This window comes from Stegodyphus dumicola, chromosome 2, assembly GCF_044657685.1.
Source record: "Stegodyphus dumicola isolate Sdum_Otavi_A_Nest chromosome 2, ASM4465768v1".
NCBI classification, from domain to species: Eukaryota; Metazoa; Arthropoda; class Arachnida; order Araneae; family Eresidae; genus Stegodyphus; species Stegodyphus dumicola.
In genome coordinates this window covers 210,357,630-210,381,350 of record NC_140769.1, presented here as the reverse complement: position 1 = coordinate 210,381,350, position 23,721 = coordinate 210,357,630, and the positions used below count along the sequence as shown (strand labels likewise).

At 33.4% G+C, this 23,721-nt stretch overlaps 1 protein-coding gene and 1 long non-coding RNA gene across 17 annotated transcripts in view; one reads left to right on the top strand and one right to left on the bottom strand.

Annotated features, from left to right (window-relative positions):
* LOC146998813 (uncharacterized) overlaps positions 1-23,721 on the top strand; it is a 940,238-nt gene that overhangs the window by 457,101 nt on the left and 459,416 nt on the right. For 8 of the 16 annotated variants that reach the window (XR_015039731.1, XM_085811702.1, XM_085811700.1 and 5 more), the window contains exon 1: positions 12,001-12,694. The exons of 4 other annotated variants lie outside the window; for them this stretch is intronic. Coding sequence is in view for 3 of the 12 variants with exons in the window: in XM_085811702.1 (XP_085667828.1) it covers positions 12,597-12,694 (98 nt within the window). In the remaining 9 variants the exon portion in view is untranslated. Of the gene's footprint in view, positions 1-12,000; positions 12,695-19,133; positions 19,221-23,721 lie in introns of those variants that run through there. 4 more of the 16 variants (XM_085811698.1, XM_085811699.1, XM_085811696.1 and 1 more) reach the window with 2 other exon arrangements.
* The window catches only part of LOC146998815 (uncharacterized), a 94,074-nt gene continuing 92,346 nt past the window's right edge, over positions 21,994-23,721 (bottom strand). Inside the window, exon 2 of the long non-coding RNA XR_015039738.1 lies at positions 21,994-23,355. This is a non-coding gene — a long non-coding RNA (uncharacterized LOC146998815). The remainder of the gene's footprint in view (positions 23,356-23,721) is intronic.

Genomic DNA, 23,721 nt, shown 5'->3' with positions numbered 1-23,721 from the left:
GTTTTCCAACGGGGGAACTTTCTTTTCAATTCCTCCTGTCTACTAATGGCTTGCCCTTGGGATTGTCGTTGTTCCACCTCTGGAGCTTGTGCCTGCCGTGCCGGATCCTGCAAAAGATCTTGAAATAGTGGCATTTTATTACGATTATAAAATGGTTTTATCTGGTCTACGTTTGCGGTGCAGGTTTCACCATTCCTGGCTTTTAACACCACTAAGCCTGAGTTACTTTTTCTATGACATATGGTCCTTCAAATCGTGGATAAAATTTGGCAGTTTTATCTTCTGGTGCTGAAGAAAGTTAATGCTTAATTTTTAACACTTCATCTCCTACTTTATAAGTTACTCCCCGTCGTTTCATATCATAATAAAGCTTCTGTTTTCTCTGTGCTACTTCAGTGTTCTTTTTTGCTTCTTTAATTTATTTTTCTATATTGCCCATTTTAAATTCTGGGGCTCTTTGTTGAACATAAAATAATTTATCTAACGGCGTTATAATCTTTCTGCCTAAAAATAACTCAGCAGGAGTTTTGCCCGTCGTATCATGTTTTGCGGTCCTAAGGGCGAAACCTAATTCATTGACATAGTTAACCCAGCTTTTATGAAAATTTTTAACATAACTACGGACAATTTTCATTACATTTCTATTGACCCGTTCCGCTATATTTGATTGCGGCCGATACGGGACCATTTTTAAATGGCGTATGCCCAGTTTTTGGCACATGTCTTCAAATACATTACTTACAAATTGAGGACCATTATCCGATATTACTTTTAGGGGCGCCCCGTATTTTAAAATATATTTATTTAAAATAGAATCAGTAACTAATTTCGCGGAGGCTCGTTTTAAGGGAACAATTTCGATCCACTTAATAAAATGATCAACCATAACAAGAAGATAGCGACATTTATTTAACTGACTTTTCGGGAAAGGGCCCAATAAATCGATGCCAATTATTTCATTTGGAAATTCGGATTTAATACTATTTAGAAACCCGGCCGGGCGGAAATTAATATAATTAACTGCTTGACATGTTGGGCAGGACTGGACATACGCACTTGTTAACTTTTGCAGCTCAGGAAAATAAACTGCTTCGCGTACGCGTTGGATGGTTTTTCGAATACCAGCATGAGAAGCTAAACGGGAGTCGTGTAACTCCTGCAGTATATTTAATCTAAGACTAGCTGGGATAACAGGTCGAAATTCGTTGTTGGAATTCGTAGTTTTTGTATAAAATAATAGGCCATCTATTAGTTCGTAATGGGCCGCCCTATTTCTTATCGCCACAATAACTTGGTGGCTAAAATTTTCAGGATCCTTTAAATAATCATAAATATTTTTAAATTCAGGATCCTTACCCAGTTCGGTTATCACAGTTTCTCGGGAATGTAACTTACATGCTGTGAGCATTGCCACCTTTACATTATCACCTTCTTCATCTATTTTTATTCTGGATAGGGCATTAACTACGATATTTTCCTTTCCGGGGCGTGTGCTTAATTACCAGATTATACTCTTGTAACTTTAGTGCCCATCTTATTAACCTTGGGGATAAGTTTTTCCCTGAGTACAATCTAGTTCCCGCCGCATGATCAGAATACACTGTTATTGGATCCTTTCCAAAATAGACTCGGAACTTTTGCACTGCTAACAGAACTGCAAGTGAATCTCTCTCAGTCGCGGAATAATTTCTTTGCGTTTGATTTAAAGTTCTACTAAAAAATGCCACGGGCTTCTGATTTTGCGAAAGTATCGCTCCTACCGCATAATCCGAAGCATCCACTGAAATTTCTAAATTCTCATCGTTTTCAGGAAATTTCAAAACAGGGGCTTGCGTTAATGCTTGCTTTAATTTTTCGAAAGCACTATTGGCTTCGGCCGTCCACGAGAATCTTGCCTTTTTCCTTTTTAATTTTAACAATGGTTCAACAATAGCTGCAAAATCTTTTATAAAACTCTAACTTCAATCTTTGGAAGAGTCAAATTTTTCACAATAACTGTATTTGTATCAAACTGTATTTGTATATAAGAGGACTTTTCTTGGCCTTCGGATTTCCGCACCCTCCCGTCAGCAGAAATCCGTTTTAGTTTAAATTTTCTTTCTTCCTTTCCATGCCTTCCTTGTTTTTCCGCTGGCCTTCAGACTTTTTTTCTGGCTTACTATTCAACTGTCGACGTTCGCCGGTTGTTTTTGGATACTTTTTGGTCCTTGCCCTCTGATTCGATTTGCTTCCGTAGCCGTGTTCTTGCCTTTGCTGTGGTCTTGGCGCACCAAATTGGCTTCGTTGCTCATACTGGCGTCTTCATTCGATGTCCGCCGTTCTTCTACTTTCAAACTGGATTGCTAGCTCAAATAACTTTTCCAGTGTAGTCGGATTCCTTAATTAAATAAAGTCTTGTACTTGGGGTACTAAAGTCGGCAAAATCACTTGGATTATCTCAGGATCCGGACGGTTTCCATACAAGAGTTTAAAGATGTGAATTTTTCTTAAAATAAAGGTGGAAAGATTTTCGATTCGTTGCTGGTATATACTGAAGTGTTCCGTTTCTAAACTTGCACGATCTCTTACGACAGGGAAGGCTTTTACTAAGGCAGTCTTAAAATTTTCGTAAGTATAGGTGGGACTTCCCGCTTGAAACAAGTGGCTTCTGCCTATACATTTGAACCAATTAAGCGCTTGGCCCCTCAAAGCGCTGGTAGCTAAGGTGACTTTATGGAACTCATGGACTGGATACAGCATGAAGTGGTCGTCCAATTTTTCCAAAAAACTGGTTACCGGTGAGTTTCCATTAAATGTTGCTTCTGGTTTCATCAATGCGCGCATGGTCTGTACGATGTACCCAAATCCTTCCAGGGCGGCTTCTGGCATTTCTGGATTCTGAGCCGCTTCTGCAGGCAACAAAGCTTCTTCTTGAAACTCGGCCATGGTTATTCTTCTTCGTCGGGCGCCACTATCAGGACTTGTATTCCTCTTTACTTGCTTTGAAAACATGAACTATCCTGACTCGGAACAGGGAGCTTACTCAAGCTATGTTTACTAAATTACGTGATTCAAATCTTATTTATTGCAACAACTTAAACTGTTATGTCACTTTCAATTGCACAAGAGGCCCTTGCTTTTACAACTGCATTTATTTGCGGAACACTTCCTTTTGCAATAACAGTGTGTACATATACTCCTCTCTTTTCAATCTACACCAGAGCATATCTGTGATTGTCGACATACACCGGTGAGGGTCCGAATGTAGAAGAATGTAATGCAATATTCGATCTTTCACCGACGTCTTTGGTGAATGTTAACATTCTCCGGTGAAAGTCGACATTCTTTAATTTCGGTCTTTCAAGGTAACATATTTTTATACGATTATATACATATATATATATATATATAACACTTTAAATTGCGCAATAGGCCCTTGCATTTACAATTGCATTTATTTGTGGAACACTTCCTTTTGCAATAACAGTGTGTACATATACTCCTCTCTTTTCAATCTACACCAGAGCATATCTGTGATTGTCGACATACACAGGTGAGGGTCCGAATGTAGAAGAATGTAATGCAATATTCGATCTTTCACCGACGTATTTGGTGAATGTTAACATTCTCCGGTGAAAGTCGACATTCTTTAATTTCGGTCTTTCAAGGTAACATATTTTTATACGATTATATACATATATATATATATATATATATATAATATATATAACACTAATTCAGAAGTCAAACAACAAAAATCAGCGTTAATTTACAAAATTTTCACAGGACTAGTTTCGATGGTTTTACCGAACCATCATCTTCAGCTGCAAAACCGCAAATGAACAAGATAGGAAATAATGTTTAGATAAGATAAGAAAGCCTGGACAGGAATAAGCAAGTGGCGTCATCTGTTGGCGAAACCAGAACTAAAACATAATTTCTCTAAAAGCCGAAGGCAAATTTGGATTGGAATTAGGATCGTTAACTAGAACAGAAAGATTTTTATGAATGTGAAATGCCTCTAGAAAATCCAGTTCTCCAATGGAAGATGTTTTTTGAATAATTTTGGCAGCAGAAAAATTGAAAGTGTGATTTTCGGACCAACAATGTTGAGCAACAGAAGACTTCTGTGTTTCCTTTTTTCTAACATATGCCTCATGTTCTTTGACGCGAAATTTTAAGGCTCTCTTAGTTTGGCCAATGTAAATTAAACCGCACTGGCTAGGAATCCTATAAATACCCCAGGAATTCATATCCGGAATGGGGTCCTTGAGTTTAGAAGTTGGAATTTTATTGATGGGAGAGTAAACAACCCGAAAGTTAAATTTCTGCAAAATATGTGCAACTTTATAGCTAATTGATGGAAAGAAGGGAATAACAACAGAATTTTTATAATCTCCTAAAATAAGAGTGTGGCTTTTAGTGTGTTGAGATGAGAATTTTTTAACTGCTTGATTAATAATGTTAGGTGAAAAGCCCCTGTCAATAGCTATTGCTTTTAAATAATTTAGTTCTTCATCAAGGGCTAGTTTGGAGGAGCAAACTTTGAAGAGCACGGAAAACATAGGAATAAAATGAAGCTAACTTTTGTTTAGTCGGATGACATGATTTAAAGTGTGGTGGAAGGCAAACCGATGAAGGTTTACGGTAAACTGTAGTACTGAAGTTGGATGTGTTGCGTGTGACCAGAATGTCGAGAAACGGAAGAGAATTGCAAGTCTCAAGTTCAAAAGTGAACTGAATAGCAGGATCAATAGAATTCATTGTTGAAAGAACTCTATTTAAATCATCTTTATTACCTTCAAACAGGGTAAAAGTATCGTCTACGTAGCGGAACCATGCCGGGAAGTTTAAAGTTTCAAACAATTTTGATTCATAATAATGCATGTAGATATCAGCCAGGATGGGACTGAGGGGGCTTCCCATGGCTAATCCCTCAGTTTGCTTGTAATATTTATTTTGGAAAACAAAATGTGTTTGTTTCAAACAGAGTTGAGTGAGAGAAATTAGCTCATCAATTTCGATGCAAGAGAAATGAAATTCGCGAAGTCTGGTTTCTAGACATCTTAATGCACCCTCCATTGGGACATTGGTGAATAATGATTTTACATCAAAAGAAACCATGAGTAAATTACGAGGAGAAATGTTTTTAACCTTTTTTACAAACTCTATTGAATTTTTTATGGTGTAAATATTATTGTCTAATAGAGTGGAAAATCTAGAAACTAAATATTTAGCTAATGGATACGAGGCAGTACCTAAATTTGATACAATAGGGCGGAAAGGAATACCACTTTTATGAATTTTGGGAAGAACATATAATCTGGCACAATTCGCAACAGATGGGATAAGCGAATGTTTTAAGTTGCTTGAAATGATTTGCGAAGATTTGATCGCAGTTTTTATTTTGGATAAGTCCGAAGGTGAAGGATCTTTAGGGATCGGATTAGCTTAATTTAGCTAAGCTTAATTTTGTTGAATATATGCTTTTTTTTTCTTTTCAATATTGTTTAACACGAAAAAATATTTCAGTCCCCTCAGTTTTGTGTTAAATGATTTTCACTGTATATCTCTTGCACATAAATCCCTTTCTTACATAAAATATAACTGTAAGTATAGAATAACTAAATAAATTGTAAAGGAAGTTTAATTAGCAACTATGAAATCTTAAAAAAGTACATAGTATGAAATTTATAATGGCAAACATTAAAAATAGATGAAAGTAAATAAAATTTAAATTATAGAATATACTTTATAAAATTAATAATAAGTGGTTAAAATATATTTTTTAATTACTTAAAACATAGAAGTTATTTGGCAGAGATTGTTGGATATGAAATTACTACTTCAAATTTTCAGATTACTATTGTTCATATTTAAAGTCTCAACTTGCAGTCTTAATCCACATAACAACCATTGTAAAAATCACCCGTTATCATATTCCAAAGATCAGCAGCATACATTTTTTTCAAAATCGTGCATAATATTAAATATTGGCTTTTGATAGTCAAGTTGATACAAATAAGATGAACTGTTTTTATGATTTTAGACTAAGTTTATTCTTACATTCACTTATTACAATATTTCATTTTTTATATGCTCGGCTATCCAAAATTTCAAGAGCTTTCCGGATATTTTTTTTGTCGAGTTTTTACTATACATACATTTCAGCATTTACATCGTCAAAATTGCACAGACATATACTTGAAGTGAATTTACTTTTACAGCTAAACACAGGAACTGGAAAACAAAAAGTACTTATTCGGAGATTGTATTTCTTTTTCGTTCATGAAAATCAAAGTTCATTACACAAACATGCATTCACACTGCACAAGCATATATGGAAATTCTTAATACATTTAGTAAATAAATCAGAAAATATTTTAATGTATAACAAATGAATAGTAAGTAACTAAGCTTTTAGTTAGTAGTTAGCTTTTAGAAGTAGTTAAGCTTTTATAAAACAGAGCATAATAACACAGTTACAAAGATATTTAATGTTATAAAGTTAGGTAGTTTAGTAAATTTCAGTTGTTCATCAAAGCAATGAATTATGAAGTTCCTTGTGTATCTTTATAAATGAACTTTATTGCTGTTTTAAGCAATTAAACAACTGTTCAAGTTATTTTAATAATTTTGAAATATATACACTAAAAGAAACAATAAAATGTATTAATCTATTTGTCAAACTTGATTTTGGCACGAAAGTCTGCAGAATGCTTCGTAGTTTTTAAGCACATAGAGGCACTGCAATTCTTATTCCTTGATCTGAAGTTTTCTGCAATTTTTTTTTTATTTATTTAAATTGCTGTATTGGCACACATATAATTTTTGTATAGTGGCTTCAGATGTAGATAAGTTTTTCAAACACTTTCGTTTATTTTACTGGCGTCGCTGAATTTTGCGATGAAATGCAGCACATTTATTGCCGAGTATCACCTTCCAGACTTTTCATACTGTTAATGTATACATCAGCAGTGAATTATTCTCCTCTTTCCTCAAATACACTACGGCGTTAAACAATAACCATTCACTAAAGATTTTGCGTAAATTTCCACACATAATAATTTAAATTGCGAAAATCTCACAATTAGCACCTAAACACACTATTCAGGAGCACAATTCTTTCGAAAGCGCACCGTAATAGTCAAAAGTGGGGTAGGCGTCTTGCCAAACTAGTCGATATTTCCGTGACGTCAAAAATTTGAAAAGTGGGGTAGGGTTTGGAAATACGCGTCTCCTTCCCTATGAGTATTAAGATATAGGTACTTTCGCCTCAGACGGAAGAAAAAAAAAATCTGGGACTTGTATATATTATTTTCCATTTTTACTGTACGATACTGTGTCAAATCTACGATAATGTGTAAAAGATATGCCAAAATTATTAGTTGCTATTATAGCTTATCCAACGAAAACTTCATTTGTGGCCGATATATGGCGTTGTAGTGGCCCAGTTATTGCATGAGAAATAATTATTTTTTATTTCATATATTTGTTCATGTGTTTAATTATTTTATAAAATTAACTTTAATATTTTGTTAATATTCATATTTATATTTAAATTTCTTTATGCTGAATGGCAACTAGTTCTAGTTCTGATTCATGATTGCTAGGTTTTGGTTTCAAAACGTTGCTCGTAGCGTCGCATTTCGATAGCTGGAAAATAAAATGCAATAACTTAGCTATTTGTTTATAATTCATGCTGTTACTAGTCATAAATTAATTTTAAACATTAGTAGCCAAGGCTACATCGTGGTGACCCTGATTAATTTTCGAAATGTCAACAAATGACTCTTCTGAAACTGCTATGAAAGATACGATACAGTCACCGGAGCTTCATAAGGTGAGTGTGAAAATACCTCCTTTTTGGATTGATAAACCGGAAATATGGTTTTTTCAAGTTGAAGCTCAGTTCAAACTTAGAAATATCGTTTCAGAAGAAACGAAATTTAATTATTTAGTTTCACAGCTTGAACCTAAGTTCGTCGAAAATATTTGGGACATTGTAACGAACGATAGTGCCACAAAATATTCGAATGCTAAAATTAGGTTATTACATTTATTCAAAGAAAGTGAAAATGTACGGATTAAACGTTTGATTACTGGTATCGAACTTGGAGACATGAAACCAAGCCAACGTTTGCAGAAGTTGAGATCAGTTGCTACTACAGATGTGTCTGAAAATCTAATCAAAACTTTATGGCTGGAGAAGCTACCTGACTCCATAAAAAATATATTATTAGTTAGTGATGAAGATGTAACCAAGTTAGCGTCTATGGCAGATAAAATTAGTGATATGAATCGGAAACCAGAAGTATTTAGTACTAATGCTCCTTCTGTTCCCGCAAATGATTTGTTGCAAAGAATTACCTTTCTTGAACAAAAAATTGATCAAGTAACCATTCGCTCAAGACGAAGGGACTCGGATTTACGTAATTCACGTTCACGATCTCGAAGCCAACCTCGTAAACGATATGACCCTACTGGCAAATTTTGTTTTTATCACTTTCGTTTTGGAGCAAAATTCATTCTAGAGAAATGCAAGCCTCCGTGTGCTTGGGTAAAAAACGATTTCAAAAACCAGGAAAACTCGAATCTGCAGTAGGTTCAGCGGCAAACGCTGCTGCAGAAAATATGAAGGATTGTCGCAAATTTCGTTTATTCGTTCGTGACCGAAGATCAAATTTGCACTTTCTTATTGATAGCGGAGCTGACGTAAGCATAATTCCTGCTACTTCACAGAATAAATGTAAAACTGAATATAAACTGTATGCAGCTAATGGCACAGATATTTCCACTTATGGCATAAAAACGCTAACTCTTGATTTGGGATTACGTCGTGATTTTCAGTTTCCATTCATAATTGCTGATGTCACAAAAGGTATTTTAGGAGCTGACTTTCTTCACAAATATAAATTGCTTGTCGATATAAATAAGAAAAAATTAATTGATGGCGTAACACAGCTTTGTGTCCAGTGTGATGTCGCTGCTATTTCCAGTGATTACTCAGTAACCACATTAAATAAATCCATAAAATTTTCGATTTACTGTCGAAATATCCCGAAATTTCTAAACCTAACCTTTTTCCTACACAAATTAAACATGGTGTTACACATTTTATTTCGACTGTTGGTCAACCCGTTTATTCAAAGGCACGACAGCTCGATCCAAAACGCTTAGCTATAGCTAAAGAGGAATTTAAATTTATGCTTGACAATGGAATAATTCGTCCATCAAACTCCCAGTGGTCAAGCCCCTTGCACCTTATTACGAAAAAGGATGGTTCATATCGTCCTTGCGAAGACTACCGACGATTGAATGCGCAGACGATACCTGATCGATACCCAATTCCTCGCATTGAAGATTTTCATCATATTTTAAGAGGTACAAATATTTTTTCTAAAATTGATTTATTCAAAGCTTATTTTCAAATTCCCATTGCAGAAGAAGACAAATGTAAAACGGCTATCATCACTCCTTTCGGTTTATACGAATTTAATGTAATGAGTTTCGGTTTAAAAAATGCTCCTGCAACGTTCCAAAGATTTATTCACGAAGTCTTTAGAGGATTAGAATTCGTTTTTCCCTATTTAGACGATATACTCATTGCATCCAGTACCCATGAAGAACACGAAAATCACCTTAAATTAGTTTTCGAAAGATTACATACATTTGGGTTAAGAATTAATGTTTCAAAATCTGTCTTTGCTGTTCCCCAAATCGAGTTTCTAGGCTACCTAATTACACCTAAGGGTTCCCGTCCTTTGCCAGAAAGAGTTCAAGCTATTACTAACTACAAACGACCAGAAACAATTCATGAACTTAGAACCTTTCTTGGAATACTTAACTTTTATCGTCGTTATATAAAGGATGCAGCGAAGAATCAAGCATTGTTACATGCGTATCTCAAGGGAGCTAAAAAGAGGGACAAACGTAAAATCGAATGGACTGAAGAAGCTGAAAAACAGTTTGAAACGTGCAAGAATGACCTGGTGAACACGGCACTGTTGTCTTTTCCCAATTCTGAATTACCTCTGGCGTTATTTACAGATGCTTCAGATACGGCGATTGGCTCAGTGTTGCAACAATATGAAAACTCCTCGTGGAAGCCAATAGCATTTTTTTCTAAAAAATTAAGTGATACTCAGCAAAAATATAGCACCTATGATAGAGAACTATTAAGCATATATCTTTCAGTTAGACACTTTAAGCATTATCTAGAAGGAAGAGTATTTACAATTTATACAGATCACAAGCCCTTAATATTCGCCTTTCGTCAAAAACTTGACAAAGCAACACCTAGACATGCTCGCCAACTTCAATACATCTCCCAGGTTTCGACTGATATCAAATATTTAAAAGGTGAGAATAATATTGTGGCGGATACGTTATCTAGAGTTAATGAAATTTCATCGATAGATTATGATAAAATAGCTGATGAACAAACTCAAGATGAAGAACTGAAGAGTTTGCAAACCACTACTTCCTTGAATTTCAAGCAATGTTCTCTACCATCGGGGAAATATTTGTGGTGTGATACATCAACTAAACATGTTCGGCCGTATATTCCTCAGGCTTTCAGAAAACACGTCTTTCAAAGAATTCATGGTTTATCACATCCAGGAATAAAATCGACTATGAAATTAATGACATCAAAATTCATTTGGCCTAACATAAAAAAGGATGTACAGTTGTGGACAAGAACCTGCATTCATTGCCAAAAAGCTAAAATCAATCGGCACACCAAAACAAAATTAGGTGAGTTTGAAGTATCACCAGGAAGATTTTCTGTCATCCATATCGATCTCATAGGACCACTTCCACCATCTAAAGGGAATATTTATTGTCTTACTTGCATAGATAGATTTTCGAATTGGATGGAAGCAATTCCTTTAGAAAATATTTCTGCTGAGAACGTCGCAAGAACCTTTTATAGCAACTGGATTGCGCGTTTCGGAACGCCAAGTAAACTCATTAGTGATCGTGGATCCCAATTTAAAAGTGATACATTACGAGCTTTGTCCAAAATCTGTGGCATCAATTTACAACACACTACTGCCTACCACCCCTCGTGTAATGGCAATGTTGAGCGCCTTCATCGAACATTGAAAACAGCATTAAAAGCCCACAACAACATATCTTGGACGGACACGTTACCAACAGTACTTTTGGGTTTGTAAACTATTCAACAGTACTATTCAAGAAGATACCAATCATTCTATTGCGCAAGTAGTTTATGGCCAGAGTCTCAGACTTCCTGGCGAGTTTTTCAGCGAACCAAGTATCCAGACAGCATCGGAGACTTTTGCTAATAAACTCCAGAAACAGATGGAAGTTGTTGGACCGAGACTAATTCGTAAAAATTCATCTGAACAGATATTTGTCCATAAAGACTTAAAAACTTGTTCTCATGTGTTTCAGCGAATAGATCGGATAAAAAAAACCTTTGGAACCTCCTTATGAAGGACCATTTCCTGTTATTGATCGCAAGGACAAATATTTTACTATTAGCACAAAAGGAAAACATGTTAATGTATCCCTGGATCGCCTGAAACCAGCATATATTTTAGCTGAGGAAAATTCTCAGTTGATACAACCTGACTACAGTAATTTGCAGAGACCGGACTCAAATTCGGATGTGAATCAAAAACCTTCTCGCACAGGCAGAACTATACGTTTACCTGTTAGATTCAAGGACTGACTAAATTATTTTGATAGTGGTTAACACTGCAATACTAGTTACTACCTATTTCTCCATCTTCGTAACGTAACTTAGTTACTGGTGGGGGAGTAGTGTAGTGGCCCAGTTATTGCATGAGAAATAATTATTTTTTATTTCATATATTTGTTCATGTGTTTAATTATTTTATAAAATTAACTTTAATATTTTGTTAATATTCATATTTATATTTAAATTTCTTTATGCTGAATGGCAACTAGTTCTAGTTCTGATTCATGATTGGTAGGTTTTGGTTTCAAAACGTTGCTCGTAGCGTCGCATTTCGATAGCTCGAAAATAAAATGCAATAACTTAGCTATTTGTTTATAATTCATGCTGTTACTAGTCATAAATTAATTTTAAACATTAGTAGCCAAGGCTACAGCGTCACCCCTGATCAACTTCTTCGCAACTGAAGACTTTGCACTTTTATTACAAATGCATACGACTTTTCCAGTTTATGGAATTTAACGAACTTTTACAGGTCCTTAGGGGATTGATAAACATGTAGTGGTAAAGGCCCTCGGGTCGAACACTACTTAACGAATAATGATCTCTGATCTCCCCGTTGAATCACTATTATAAATGTTCGTTTTACTTTTCAAACTGTTGCCACCAAATGTTAGAGTCTTGCATTATATTTGAAGAAATTAAATAATGAAAAATTAGAGTAGCTCCTAAACACTATACCATCTGGGGGGCAAGATCTTTTTATTATAAATTAATTTTAATAGAAAAGTTATTTTAACATATGTGCGTTTAAGAAAAAAGAGCAGCGAAAATTTCCCAAAAACGCAAGCACATGAATTTTGGCAGCATAGTTTTGTCGAAAATTGCGCGATTTGGCAACGTTGAAACGTAAAGCTGATTCGCTGGTTGTGTTTGCGCCAATGAACAAATGTCTTATTTACCGTGTGCTTTTCTTTTTAAAAGTTCCGAGACTTCAATGGATATTGATGCGGGTGATGAAGAAGAACGCTTCAAAAGGCTTGCTGTGTATGTATTCACTTATATATATATTTTTTCAAATACACAAAATATTGGTAAAAGTTTACAATTGGGTGCCCCTTGTTTTTTCTCGATTCTTTTTTTGATGCCAAGATCGGCACCAGGAAGGTACAATTTCTTGATGGTCGCTACACAAAACAAAAATAAGAAGTCAAAGAATTGTACAGACTCTGTGTCCATGAACACATTGATCTGTTTTCACTTAAAAAAAAATCCTAGAATTGCACAAACTAGGCATTGCGCACTGCCTTAAATTTGCCCATGTACACATCAATCTATTTTCATTTAAATAAAATCAGGAAGCTAAAACAGAGTTAAAACTATCATGGTAACCAGAAGTAAGGTTTCATCGCCAAAATTTAAAAAAGTTGTCGTGAAGCGAAGGGGCACTCAGTTCTACACTAGAGCGAAAATATTTATATTCGTGATCTGTTTGTATGTAGGAATTCAATATACAATTAAAGTAAAATGTTTGATATCCAAATGTAATCGAATATGTGTAGTTTCCTAAAAAAGTGCCAGAATATTTAAATGTGCGAAACTAAAAGTATAAAATGTTAGTTTCCTTGAATTATGCGTTTTCTTAGTCTTCATTTTACAATAAATCCAGATGTTAAGTATAAGTTCAAAAATAGGCTGACTATATTTTCGTCATGTCACATGTTATATTAAGTTGACCATTATTCTTCAGAACCGTATGTTTAGCTTAAAATGCTCGTTAAAAATGGGACAAAATGCCATAACGCACAAAATACCTTAGATGGAGCTCACACTGTAAATAAACTAGAAACTCTTAAATTTGTTATTAGTTTGCAAGTAGAAAAAGGGAATTTTTTAGTAAAATTTTTGGTGAATCTTCGGATTATGGTAACTTGGCGAAACTTTGGCGACCATCCCTGCTACAGCAACCTGCTAGTTTTTTTTTTTTTTTTGGATGCCATTTTGTTTTCACGAAGTAAAGCCATGTTTTATTTTATTTTTTTTTTACTCAAAATTTTTTCCAACAATCTGCTAGCCGAATTACGCTTATGCTAGAACTTTTATGGAACAAAAGTGCTTAATCATGACGAAGATTAGGTGCGAAATTGGGAGGAAGTGTAGAATCGCCCACTGCTTGCTGCGTTTTTAAGAATTGCATATACACGATATCTATGTACACATCAACCTATTATAACTTAAAAAAAATCCCAGAATTGCACAAAAATGGCATTGTGCACACTTTGGTATTGCGCACACAAAAATGACTTTATCCATGTACACATTGACCTATTTTCACTTAAAAAATAAAAATTAAAAAAAAAAAAAAAATTACAAAAATCCAATTCTTCTTACTCTTGTAAAAAGCACCAAACAAATAAGTGGGCGATTCTGCACTTTAGCAGCGAAATTGTTTCTAAGTGCTTATTAGCTAAAATCCTGTTTGGAATTTTCCGGAAAATGTCACATGACATGTCTCATGATCTCTCATTTCTCTGAGACAAAATAATCTGTGATTCGAACTGTGTACTTCTCAGATTATTGCTAAAATCCTAGCTAGTAACCTTTATCACCTTACCAAAATGTCACCAAACTACCTGTTACCATGTTCCAAAGATTAACCAAATTTTTGAAATGATCTTTCTGAAAATTTCTAAAATCATGTATTTAACAGCTTTTGACACTATAACATATTTTCTGAAGCAGGGCAGAATTTGAAAGGTGAAACCTCTTGGAAAACACACAAAGATGTCTTGTAGAATATAATACAGTATTATAAATTAATTACATAACTGCTTTTCTCTTACTTGAAGCAGAACTTTACTAATCTTGTGAGATATTTAGTCCAAGACAATTTAATTATAATATTGGGTACTTTTCCGTTTCGCCGGCGCAAATCTCGCCAAGCAGACTTTATTGACAGCAACATACAGTATACACATAAAAAATTTAACCAATGTTAGTTTTAAGAATTTTTTATTTTGAAGGCATAAGCATTTTAGTATGGTTTAAAATTTTGTAAAAAACCAATAAATAAAGACAATAAATTTGTAAAAAGACATTAATTTAAGAATTTACTTTGCTTTCATCCTGATTCGCCGGTTCATATCACGTGACCCCAAGTGATCTTATCTCATGTAAACTTCGCTACAAAAATATAATTCTCTCAGTAATTATCTACATTAATTTCAAGTTAAATCTTATGGAATACAAGTTCAAATGCAAGAATTATTTTAATTCGTACGAATAGCTTACTCAGAAATTATGTAAAACCGCAGTGCTTTACTTCGCTAGTGCATTCTCATTAGATTTGATGAATTTAACCCTTGATTTTCCTTTTCTATATCTTTGCGTTCAGGTGAGTGGTGTGATTGCATCGTAATTAATTACCGCAAATGGTCTTAGGGCAAAAAATTTAACTATCTTGTAAAAATTCTATGTAATTGTATGTCAGTATTGAAAGAAACAATCAATCTGATAAGAAATGGCTGCGACTTGTTTTGAAAATGAAGGGTAAAAGTTTGCCGGCGAAGATATTCCGTTTGGCATCAGTTGTACCATTATTGGCGACTTTATCGTTTGTGCCGGCAAAACGGAAAAGTACCTAATATTATTTTTCAAACTTAGGTATATTTATATTGTAATAGATGAGTAAGAATTAAGGATACAGTGGATATTTAGCTGAAATATGCTAATCAGCCTAAATGCTACTATTTATCCAGTAATGTTAAATATTTAGGAAGAGAAAAATTTCCACACTTTTTTTTAATAATTCAGGATCTTTATTGATTATTTATAATGGGGATATTTCCATTCTATTTTATTTCTTTCTTCCTGTTAAATAGTCTTAAAATTTGTTTTAATTAAAAATAAATAAAAGTTGTAGATTGGTAGAAGCTTTCCGTAATGTGAAACAACCTTTCCATGAATACGTTTCTTCCCATAATGTTATGCAATTGCAACTTTAAAATATTAGATTATGTTAATTAAAATTTGGGTAAAATCCTATAAGAGCCCTTGGCGACAAACTGGGAGAGTGCAGAATCACCCACTGCTCCGCACGTTTCTCAAAATTGCCAACTTGAAAATAGCAAGTAAAAAAATTGGGGTAGAGTAGACTTTAAGGTACCCCTTGTATTATGGTGAAGTTGTTGTTTGATTTATCACCAAGTTGTTGTTTCATTTATGGTAGCCTGAGTAGTTGAATGTTATGGAAACCCTATTGTGACATAATCGGGTGCATGATTCTGGGAAATTTTGAATCATGGGATGTTTTGTAAGCGTTTTTGTGGTGTGTGTTGGTTTGATTCTTTAGACAGTAGAATGGCCGAATGTAGTAAGATTAATTTGAAGTTTCTGTACAATTTGGAGCAAAAGGGGAAAAGAGCTTTAATTGACTGGTGTGTAAATGTAGGTTTACTTAGTAGCCATTATAAGTGTTCTGTATGTAGGAAGGATATGCGTCTAGTCGAACGTAAAAATCGTTTAGATGGATTTGAATGGGTTTGTAGGAAGAAAAGTTCAGATGGTCACTATGTGAAGTGTTCGATCAGAAAGAGTACCTGGTTTGAAAAAGTCATTTGAGTATGATTGATATTTTGATTTTTACATGGCTCGGGGTGTACGAAGCGAACTCGAAAATCATGGTAAGTGAATATTTGCTTTTGGTAGTGCTTAAATATATAACATGTTTTTTCTTTTCTATGTTATTTTATTTTTTGGTTTAAAATGTATTTTATTGAGATTTTGCATTTTTTTCCCCTATATTGTAGAATTTGGTGCTCCTTTGACTTTTTAAGTGTAAATATATCAATGTGTACATGGACAAAGTAAAGGGAGTGTGCAATGCAAGTTTGTGCAATTCTGGGATTTTTTTTAAGTGAAAATAGGTCGACGTGTACATGGATAAAGTTAAAAGAGTGCACAATGCCATTTTTGTGAAATTCGGGGATTTTTTTTTTTTAAGTGAAAATAGATCGACGTGTACATGGATAAAGTTTGTGAAATAATGAAGTATTTATGACCTAAAGGGTATCAAAATTTACAAAAAAAAAAAAAAAAAAAAAAAAAAAAGAAGCTTAATATTGATTTGTTTGCCTTATTAAACATTTCTCTCAATGCAAGTTGTTTAAGTTGCTCCGTTTGTTGCGCTAATACATTCTCTTTAATTCTGTAGACAGGCATAATCCTTTGCTTAGTTACATTGTTGATGTCCTGTAACTGCTGTTTCGAGAATTCCGATTAATTTGTCAATCAAAATTTTCTCGTTGTCAGTAACTTCTCTGTCACTTTCTTCACTATCAGTAGCGTATTTTCTGGATCTAGAACTATACTACAGATTTCGCCATTCATTAATTGATTGATGATTGAGAAGGATTGTCATCACAATGAAAACTTCTTTTATATCATCCTCATTTATTACAGCTTGTCCACATTTCTTTACAAAATCCGTTAATTGGAAAATTTCGCCTTTGTTTTGCTATATCCGAAAACCTTTAAAATTAGTGGCTATCATCATCAAATTTAGCTATCCTTCACTGTACATATTTGGCTATGCATCATGAGCTTGGCGACTAACGACAAGTTGTTCTGTTAAATTTTATCTTGCTTCTATCACGCACTGAGACAATTATGCCTGAATTATATTAGTTTTGTTATTTATCATACTTATGTCTATTTCTTTCACGTGCTTAAGGCTTATTAGAGTTCTGAATAAATAAATTCCCACATATATTTCAGCCTTATTGAAGGCCGGCGCTAGATATTTTACCGCCTGATGCAGTCTCTGTGGGTCCTAAATTCTCCGAGTCTCTGCAGCCATACGAGCCCTGGTGCTGGTTCTGGGTTTATGTGAATAACAAATCAATTATTCTTAATTCAAATAGCCATAAATTTAATCTTTGAGTCTATGAGTATCATCAACAAAATCTATTTTTATCACATGGAAAGAAATGTTTGGTAAATGTTTCCTCGTAAACATTTTTTTAGCACATTTAACTTAAATCTGTAATCATCGCCAAGCGTAATGTCAACATATAAGGTTACCATACACCTTTATTATTCAATTACTAACAAGAAAAATTGGGTACTTTTCCGTTTCGCCGGCGCAAATCTCGCCAAGCAGACTTTATTGGCGACAACAGACAGTATACACATAAAAAATATTAAAAAAATCTTAGTTCTAAGAATTCATTTTTTGAAGGCATAAACATTTTAATATCGCTTAAAACTTTATAAAAAGCCGATAAATAAAGACAATAAATTTGTAAAAAGACATTAATTTAAGAATTTACTATGCTTTCATGGTTCAAAATCCTAATTCGCCGGTTTATATCACGTGACCCCAAGCTATCTCATCTCACGTAAACTACTCTACAAAAATCTAATGCTCTCAGTAATTATCTACATTAATTTCAAGTTAAATCTTAATTTGGAACACAAGTTTAAATGCAAGAAATATTTCAATTCGTACGAATAGCTTACTTAGAAATTATGTAAAACTGCAGTGCTTTACTTCGCTAATGTATCCTTATTAGAATTGATGAATTTAACCCTTGACTTTACCTTTTCTATATTTTCGGCTTCGGGTAAGAGCTGTGATTGCATCCTAATTGACTTAACTACTGAAAATGGCCTTAGACATAAAACTGAACTATCTGATAAAAATTCTATGTAATTATATGCCAGTATTGAAAAAAACAATCAATCTGATAAGAAAAAGCTGCGACTTGTTTTGAAAATGAGGCGTAAAAGGTTACCAGCGAGAATATTCCTTTTGGCATCGATTGTACCATTATTGGCGACTTTATCGCTTGCGCCGGCAAAACGGAAAAGTACCAAAAATTGTTTAGGCATCGCTACACGAGTCATTACTGAAGTTGTCATGTTTTGATAAACATGCGGTGATGAAAGGAAAGTATAATAAATAATGATTCCCAAGGTTGGCGTCAGATCAATGATGTATCTATGTGGAATGTTTCAGTTTGAGATGTGTACCATAAAGCGGATACGCAGGAATGAAACCAAGTTACTGATCCTGATCGTACACATTTATGCTAAAAGGTTTGTTTCTTCAATAACAATGTATTTCATTTAGTGTCAAAGTGAAATTAAGAATTGGCACACTCCAGATGTTTTATTATGCTCGGAGGGGGGTGGAATCAAATGTGCATGCGTAAAACCTAGGAGAAAAATGTTGTTGGTGGTTTTGAGGTCCGGATTTTAGATCATTTCGGATAATGGACGTCTGGATTTCAGACTTTGTACTGAATTTCTTATTTATTTTGATTAATATAGCAATTGGATTATATGGATGATCTTTAACTTTGTTAGAGATTTCTTGCTATTAACTTTATGCTTTCTTGACTACTGTTATTATAATGACTTTTGAAATTGCTTGTTTTCATGAATGTGTTTGATTGATTTAGAAATTCTGAATTTTCATCCACAGAGAACCCGTTGGCGCCGTTGCTGTTTTACTCGCCAAGTTCACCTATGGTTGATGGGCGTTGGTTATGAGATATTAAAACACATGGAAGTAAGCCGCGTAAACATGATATTTAAAGAATATAATCAAAGTAATTAAAGAATAAGTAACGTAAATTCACGTTAGCAGAGAAAACAATATATTAAGCATATGAAAGTGAAAATTCAAAATTAACTGGTTAAACACGATGCACGAAAATAAATTTGTATTTAATTCAAGTTAGCACAGAAAACAATATGTAAAGCTTAATGGAAGTAGAAAAATCATGTAATATTGAGCTTTGTAATAATGACCCTTTTTCTTGGCAATTTCTTGGGAAAATTGAGATCTGTCTTTGAATATCTTTCAGTATTATAAAATTCCAAAATATTTATGTTTTTAACAGTGCAGTTTCTAAAGAAATTGTGAATTTACGATTAATATCTTCATTGCATAATTTTAAAGTACTTCCAAAACTACGATTGAAAATCCATTATGATCGCATAAATGAAATGAATAGATATTCTCATTTAAATAGAAACTTAATTGCAACTGATTACATAAAAGTTTTTTTAGTAATAAATTATATTCTGCTCTGACTTATTTTTTTAAATTTTATGTATATGTTCATGTATTGCACGAAAAAACCAACATATTAACTTTACATTTGGCATATCGATTTTTATTAAGACTTGCTTTTTTGCATGTAACCAGGGTTCATAGCGGTCCTTATAAGTGCTTATAAGTCCTTATATTTGAAAATAAAATATAAAGGCCCTTATAGGTGCTTACTTTTTCTTTAAAGCCCTTATTTTTTTGTTTTTAATGCTTATTTTTTGCTTTTAGTGCTTTTTTTTTAATGAACGCGCTATTTTCCCCCTACCAAAGCCGAAACTAAATAAACAACTTTTCTTAATATTGAATGTCAGGTGGTGAATCATACTCCCGGAAATAGCTTTTCCCCCTTTCTCTGCATTAACATAACCTTTGGTGCGCACAAAGAGTACAGACAGGTGCCCGTCGTTATATTGGTCAAAGAATTGCGAAAGCAGTAGAAAATTTCGGTACATTCGGCATTCTTTTCCTCTCACCCAAATACTATACACGTTTAAATTTCTATCCAGATCTTAATAATTTGCATTCTCGTTCCGCTTGGTCAGTTCATATTTGTGTTTATTATGATCATTATGCTTATATTATGAGTATATGTATGAATGTTTATAATAACAGTTGCAGTAACTGCTGAAGTATAGTAAACTTCCAAAAATGGTTGTATTTTAACACAGCGTTTTAGGAATAATACTCGGAATGGCTTAAATAAAGGGAAAGTAATCGAATAGTCAAAATAATTTAATTTTTTTTGGCCAATATATTATATAGTGCGAAGATTGGGAGGTTCTCCCCTTTCTCCGCAAAATCTCAAATATTGAAACTGTTACAAGTTCGCTGCAAAACAAGCAACGGACTTTTTTTTTTTTTTTGTCACTTTCCAATCTGGATTGAATAGGACTAAAAGTTCTGTGGTCTACCAACCCAAGCGAAGAATGATTCTATTGCGGAAATTTAACGCCGTCTGTTGAAAATTAGAATGAAAAACACCCCAGTTACTCATATTTAGTTCTTTATTCTCCCAATTTCAGCAGTTGTTGATTCCGATTGCGTAATATCACGTAGGGAAGAATTATGGCACACGTATTGTGCAATAAGGTTTGCGATATTTCGCAGAGATAATTAATTAATTAATTTTGATGTTCTGTTTGAGATTTGTTTATGAACACTTAAAAGAGTTTTACTGTGCTTGCTAAGCAGAATATTTTTCAGTTCCATTGGTTTATTTTTATATGATTCACATATCAAAATGTCAAAAGCATTTATTTAGCGGAAAAATCTAAAAAGTGGCTACAGTCAACCCCCCCCCCTCCGCTCCTCTTTTTCAAGTTACGCTCAACTGTCCGAATATTCGCCAGTTTCCAAGTATGCGGCTTAGTTAAGCTTTTACTGTTAAAGGATGACTGCATGAAGCAAATTTCTGTCTTCTGATTTCAGAAATGTTCCTCTTTTTTACTTAAATTACTTTGCTTGCAATATCTGTTAAGAGAAAACTGATATACAATGAAAATTTAGAAAATATTCAGAATTTAGATTTAAATTATTTAAATATTAATATGAGTGGAAAAATAAATTGTATTTATTATTAGGTTCCAAGCAAATACAATAAATATGCCTTATTATTATTTATTTTCTCTATTTTGAACTGAAATTTCATCATTAAATCTTGTAATATAGTTTAGTTCTGCATAGTTTTTTTTCTTTTCTCTCATTGTAAACTAGTTCTGTAAATTGAACTGTTATTTAAAATTTAAAGGGAAAAAAAAAGTAATTATTTTCCATGGTTGAGGTAATGCTTATTCTCTCTTAATAAATACTGCATTTCTCATATTTTAAATTACAAGTCTAATTAAGGTTATGCAGTTGTGTATAATGTCATTAGACAGGTGCTTATTTTTTTTCTTAAAATGTGCTTGAAAAGTGCTTATTTTTTTAACTAAAATGTGGCTATGAACCCTGTGTAACTCATAACGAGAACCAAGGAATATATCATTTTTTGTGCACTGCTTTGCAACTGATATACAGCTCATCAGCAGCTAAACAGTAAAGTGACTGAACTCTGGTAGTTTAGTTAGCCAAGCTAATGGGCAAGTTGTATGATTGTTTTCATGGTATTCCCAATATGTAACGTGGATTCAAACCAGTGTCCTTCAGAAAGACCTCCTTGAAGGCATCTTTTCTTTTAGGCAGATATCTCTCCCATGCTTTTCCATAATTTAAACAAACCCAAATGATGTATGCTGCTAAAAATTTTATTTAAAGTCCATATTTAATAACATTACAAAAATTGCAAATATGGTCCAAGTTAGATCATTTTTAAATGCATATATTTATTTTAATTACACTAATTGTATATATTTATTATATGAATATTTTAAATGTCCATTTTATCATTAATTATTATTAATATATTTATGGACAACATTTCTTTTTTGATTGTTCTGTCCAATGTATCCTTGATTTTAATTTCACATTTAAATTTTCACACCATAATTTTATAAGTCTTCTGAAATTTAGTCACAATTTCACTCAATTTAACCGCGTAGTTCACAAATGCAGCATAAAAACTATGTTAATATCAGTCACCAAGGATGTATGGATTAGGTTTTTCATGCATAACCATGAGTTTTTGAGTATCCATAAAACTATTCTGTCATTTTAGAGAATCAATAATACTTTTTATTTCAGTTTAATCGTCTCTTTGTGTGTCACACCTGAAATCTTCTCAAATGTTATTGTTTTGTTTATTTCATGCTTATCACTGCATAAGAAGACTTAAGTGAAACAAATGTATCACAAGCAGTGACACTGAGATGTTATTTCACATATAACTGAGAAGTACAGCACTAATTAGCACTGTAATTGTTAAAGAAAGTATCCTGGCTTGTAAAAAGCTTCGTTGCATGTAATGTGAACTTAATAACTTTATCATTTTAAAATTAAGAAGGGTTTGTGTGTACTTAATTCAATATACAAAGCATGTGAGAGCTAGCTGAAAAAGGCATGCTTTTGTGAATATTTTCTAGGGTAAATAGGCTCATGGAAAACCACGAAAATGTCACAAAATTCACAAAACACATACGAAAAAAATAAACTGCACAACCAGCTCGTTTTTCAGGATTTGAGCCGAGATTGAACTACCACTATTCAGCCTTCTTAACCACTCGTAGGACTAAATATGTAATATGTAATATCATGTAATCAAAAGTTAACTATGTGTTGTGTAACAGGATTGCTTTCTCAAGTATCGAGGTAGGAAATACTTAATCTATTCTTTTTTTTAAGTGTTTGGTCATGGTATTATTCATTACATGTACTTTCCATAATTCATATAGAATATTAATATTTCTACTACAAGTGTCTTTTTTAAATTTTTAAGTGTTTTGCTTGTTGATATTCTCAAAATTGTATCTGATAATTAGTATAATAGGTATAAATACAGTAGACATATATAATCGATCAGGAGTGGCTAAACTTTATGTCAGTGAGAACCACAACTGCATATTTACATCATAGGTGAAGTAAGTTTCAGACAGCAAGAAATGTCGATTCCAAACAATCATTCAGTGACAGTCTTAGTTCAATAAGAGCCATGTGCCTGTAATAAATTAATGAATGCATGACTTTTAATACATCCATTTTACATAAACAGTTTTTCAATGTTATTTTTATCAATTTACTTGTAAACAGTTTAAAGCATTTTATGTTGAAATAACTGCCTGTCTTTCATAGTATATTTGACAGTGCCAATAATTTTCAGTATTGAAATTCTATTCAGTAGCATTGTTAATAAAACTTTTGAAGAGTCATTTGCACTTGGATTCATTACACAAGTAGTGGTTTGCTAATTTTGATGACTTTGAGTATCCATAAAACTATTCTGTCATTTTAGAGAATCAATAATACTTTTTATTTCAGTTTAATCATCCCTTTGTGTGTCACACCTGAAATCTTCTCAAATGTT